The sequence below is a fragment of the Papaver somniferum genome, chromosome 2 (genome assembly GCF_003573695.1).
Source record: "Papaver somniferum cultivar HN1 chromosome 2, ASM357369v1, whole genome shotgun sequence".
Classification (NCBI taxonomy): domain Eukaryota; kingdom Viridiplantae; phylum Streptophyta; class Magnoliopsida; order Ranunculales; family Papaveraceae; genus Papaver; species Papaver somniferum.
This window is the reverse complement of record NC_039359.1, coordinates 37063546-37066743: the sequence shown is the minus strand read 5'-3', so window position 1 is coordinate 37066743 and position 3198 is coordinate 37063546. Positions and strand designations below refer to the sequence as shown.

The following is a 3198-nucleotide window of genomic DNA, read 5'->3' as shown; positions in this document are numbered from 1 at the left end:
TGTACTGCTATCAGTGGCCAGTGGGTTCCTTAATCACCTTCTAATTCTATACCTTTCTTTCCTCGACTCGACAGTCCAAGAAATATTAACACAAAATCTCTAAAGTCCTCAACATGATTTCATTAATGTTAAATTTAACATTTACACATATATATATATTTGATTAAATAAAGATATATAATGAAAAAAGAGAGAGGCTAATATTCGTAACTAATTAATTAAATTAATTAACTAGGCCTTCATTAATCTCAACTTTCTATCTAATTAATAAAATAAAACTCCTTCGTACTCTTTTCTATCTAATTAATCTTCCAACTTCTTCTCCTGAGGAAGTGATGGCTTGATTTGTCTACGATGTGATGGCCAAGCTGGTTGTGGATGATGATGTAGAAATGCCCAATTGTTTGCCTCGACTGTTGATTTATGATCGGACCCGCCACCAACAGCACCATGTCTGGTGTTCTGATGATTATGATTAAGGTGGCGATTATGATGGTGGTGATGAGTATGAGCTTTTTTATGCCCAAAAATATAATGTGATCGCGGTACTCTACCAAAGTATGGAGTACGTGGTGCATTTAACATACGACCAAGTACAGCCATTTTAAGTGATTGTCCGGCAATTAGTCCGGCCGTTGATGGGTTTTGCGACAAAACGATTTCATAACCATCATAATATGTTTCCATCCCTGCTGCTACAATTTGCCATACTAAACCTCCTCCGACTGAACCACCATTTATTGCAAAGTTGTATATGGATCTGTATACTGTGTTTAGAAACAAATTTCTTCCGTTTATCGTATATCCTTGATCTTTATTCGATTTTCCGAATTCGCTGAACACCAATGGCTTTCGTAATATTGTTTTCGAATCTATCCAATGGGTTGCCATCCATCTTTGGGCGAATACTAATTGCTCGTATTCAGTTTGTCCAGCTAACCTGCAAAACAAAAGATAAACAAACACTAAGAACTTGATTTATGTTAACAATAAGAACAATTAGTGAATTACATTAGATTATCAAATGAACTTACCAAATGTCTGGGTATGCATGAATTGTAGCGAAATCAATTTCCCTCACAAGATTGTTAGAGATGAAATCAGTTCCAACTTGATAACCAGGATTGATTTGTTTCTTTTCTGGGATTGAATCTCCATAAAATCCTTCCATTCCAATCTCAAGCAAATGTTTGCTATCGATAGACTTTACATATGTTGCCATCTCTTGAACCCATGCCTGAATAGTTTTCCCAGTGTCGTCGGATTCACAACGAGGTTCGTTTATGAGTTCCCACGCCATAATCGTGGGATCATCCTTATATGCAGTCTTAGTGATGGTGTTAACCCGTGATAGAACTCTCTGCATTGAAATGGGGATTATCTAAATGAGTGCATGAATATAGTTGCAGATGGAATAAATTAAATTACCATAAGAAAAGAAACAGATGATTAATTAATTTTTTTTACCATGACATGGTTCTTGTAGTACTGCCTCAATGTTGCATCGGTGTAAAAATCGTCATCGTTCTTAATCTCAACTCCGGCACTTTTACCCCACTCTGCATATTGTGCTCTACCTCCGTAATCATTGTAGTTATTGACAAGACTCAAAATCAATCGAATTCCATGTCTTTGAGCTTCCGCGACTACGAAATCCAGTGCTTGAAAAACACGTTCATCGTAAACACCAGGAGATATCTGTAAAGCTAAATCACCACCATCAGTGAAAGCCCATGTACGACATACAGTGAGACCAGCAGCGGACGCATCATGAAACACTTCAGAAACTTTATTACGCTCGTCTGGATTAGCCGCTATGTGCATCATCCAATAAGAATTAAACCCATTAAACAGAAACGGCGCACCATTGAGCAAGAACTGGGTATTTTTCGTGGTAACAAATCCTGAAAGAGTAGGTGTAGCAGGAGAGACAACTCCAAAGAATTTAGGTTCCGTTGAGACTTGTGAAAAACTGAGACAGGAAAGTTTTAAGAGAATCATGAGAATGGACAACATTGAGAAGGATTTAATATTAGACATATTTGTAATGTTTTAGTTGATAAAAAGAGATGGAAACAGAGAGGTGATGATGAGTTGTGTAGGGTCTGTCAAGGGTCTTTATAGTGTAAAAGAGAAGGGTGGTAGCGAGGATTTGGTTGAGGTGAAAAAACAGGTGAAACCAGGAGTTACTCATGAAGTATGTTTAATAATACTTGGCAAGAAAGTGATGATCATGGATACGAAATACAGTTTTCTATTGCATGATTTGATGCGAATTAAGTAGGTTGGTTTAAGTTGATGAGGTGGAGTTTGGCAGTTATAAACAGAAATCAACAACCTAGCTCTTTTGGCCGTGGTGATCATTTACAAATTGTCATCCAAGACTAGTGGGAGTTTATATATGATATATTGCTTCAGCGTGTCCAAAACCTGTACTATCTGTCTTAAACTCTTGAAAACCAGTCGGCATATACGTACTATAATTTCCTTACATATTTGAAAACGACTTTTTTTTAATTGTCAAGTAAGAGGAAGATTAGTCGACTCGTCGAAAAAGGGGTACATATGAATGAGTCCTGCTATCACGCGAGTTGCCGCGTGATAGTCAAAATGAACTCGCGTCAGTGAGCCGTTCGATTTGTTTGACAGCTATGGATCCGGAGAAATTATTATTCTCTAAGCAACCATAAATTTTATATTTATTTCATTTTCAGTCCTTCATTTCAGAAAAAGGATTTCTTCGTTCCATAAATTTCAGTTTTGGTTTAAGATTGTCTTAATTCAAGTCATGTACTACTATTTCGAATAAAATTATGGATTATAAACAGATTTAGGTCTATTTTTCAACCCGATAGACAATCATAGACCTGTTTTTTTTTCAAAATTACAAATCTGGGCCTCCATCCATGTTTCCGTCCAAACACGTTACTTTTGTCAATTACTCGGTCAACAAGGTCAACTTCTCATTAGATGAGATGAGTTAATGACGCGGAATTACCCATTTGTCCTCTATACACGTGTAAGCTATTAGGTGTATAGTAGCCACGTGTAACGTAGCTATTTTCCCTTTAAACACGTGTGAGATATTAGGCACGTGTACTCGAAGACACGTGGTGGTCATCTGAGATGGAGGAAAACATGGATGGCTAAGATTATTTCACTTCGTAATTGACGACACCTTCATGAGATCCGAGTCGT

At 37.1% G+C, this 3198-nt stretch overlaps 1 protein-coding gene across 1 annotated transcript; it reads right to left on the bottom strand.

Moving 5' to 3' along the window:
* Nucleotides 1–202: 202 nt before the first annotated feature.
* Nucleotides 203–2236, bottom strand: LOC113353126 (mannan endo-1,4-beta-mannosidase 1-like). Its single transcript, XM_026596828.1, has 3 exons — nt 1468–2236; nt 1035–1360; nt 203–940 (listed from the first exon to the last, which is right to left on the bottom strand). The coding sequence occupies exons 1-3, from the start codon at nt 2038–2040 to the stop codon at nt 304–306; spliced, it is 1536 nt and encodes a 511-aa protein (XP_026452613.1). The 5' UTR covers nt 2041–2236; the 3' UTR covers nt 203–303.
* Between the last annotated feature and the right edge of the window lie 962 nt (nt 2237–3198).

Bases quoted from the DNA above. Each gene is read 5' to 3' on its own strand.
- LOC113353126 (XM_026596828.1), bottom strand. From the start codon at position 2,040: ATGTCTAATATTAAATCCTTCTCAATGTTGTCCATTCTCATGATTCTC. The intron at 1,361-1,467 runs GTAAAAAAAATT...ATTTCAATGCAG, and splicing joins ACTACAAGAACCATGTCATG to AGAGTTCTATCACGGGTTAA. The intron at 941-1,034 runs GTAAGTTCATTT...TTTGTTTTGCAG, and splicing joins CATGCATACCCAGACATTTG to GTTAGCTGGACAAACTGAAT.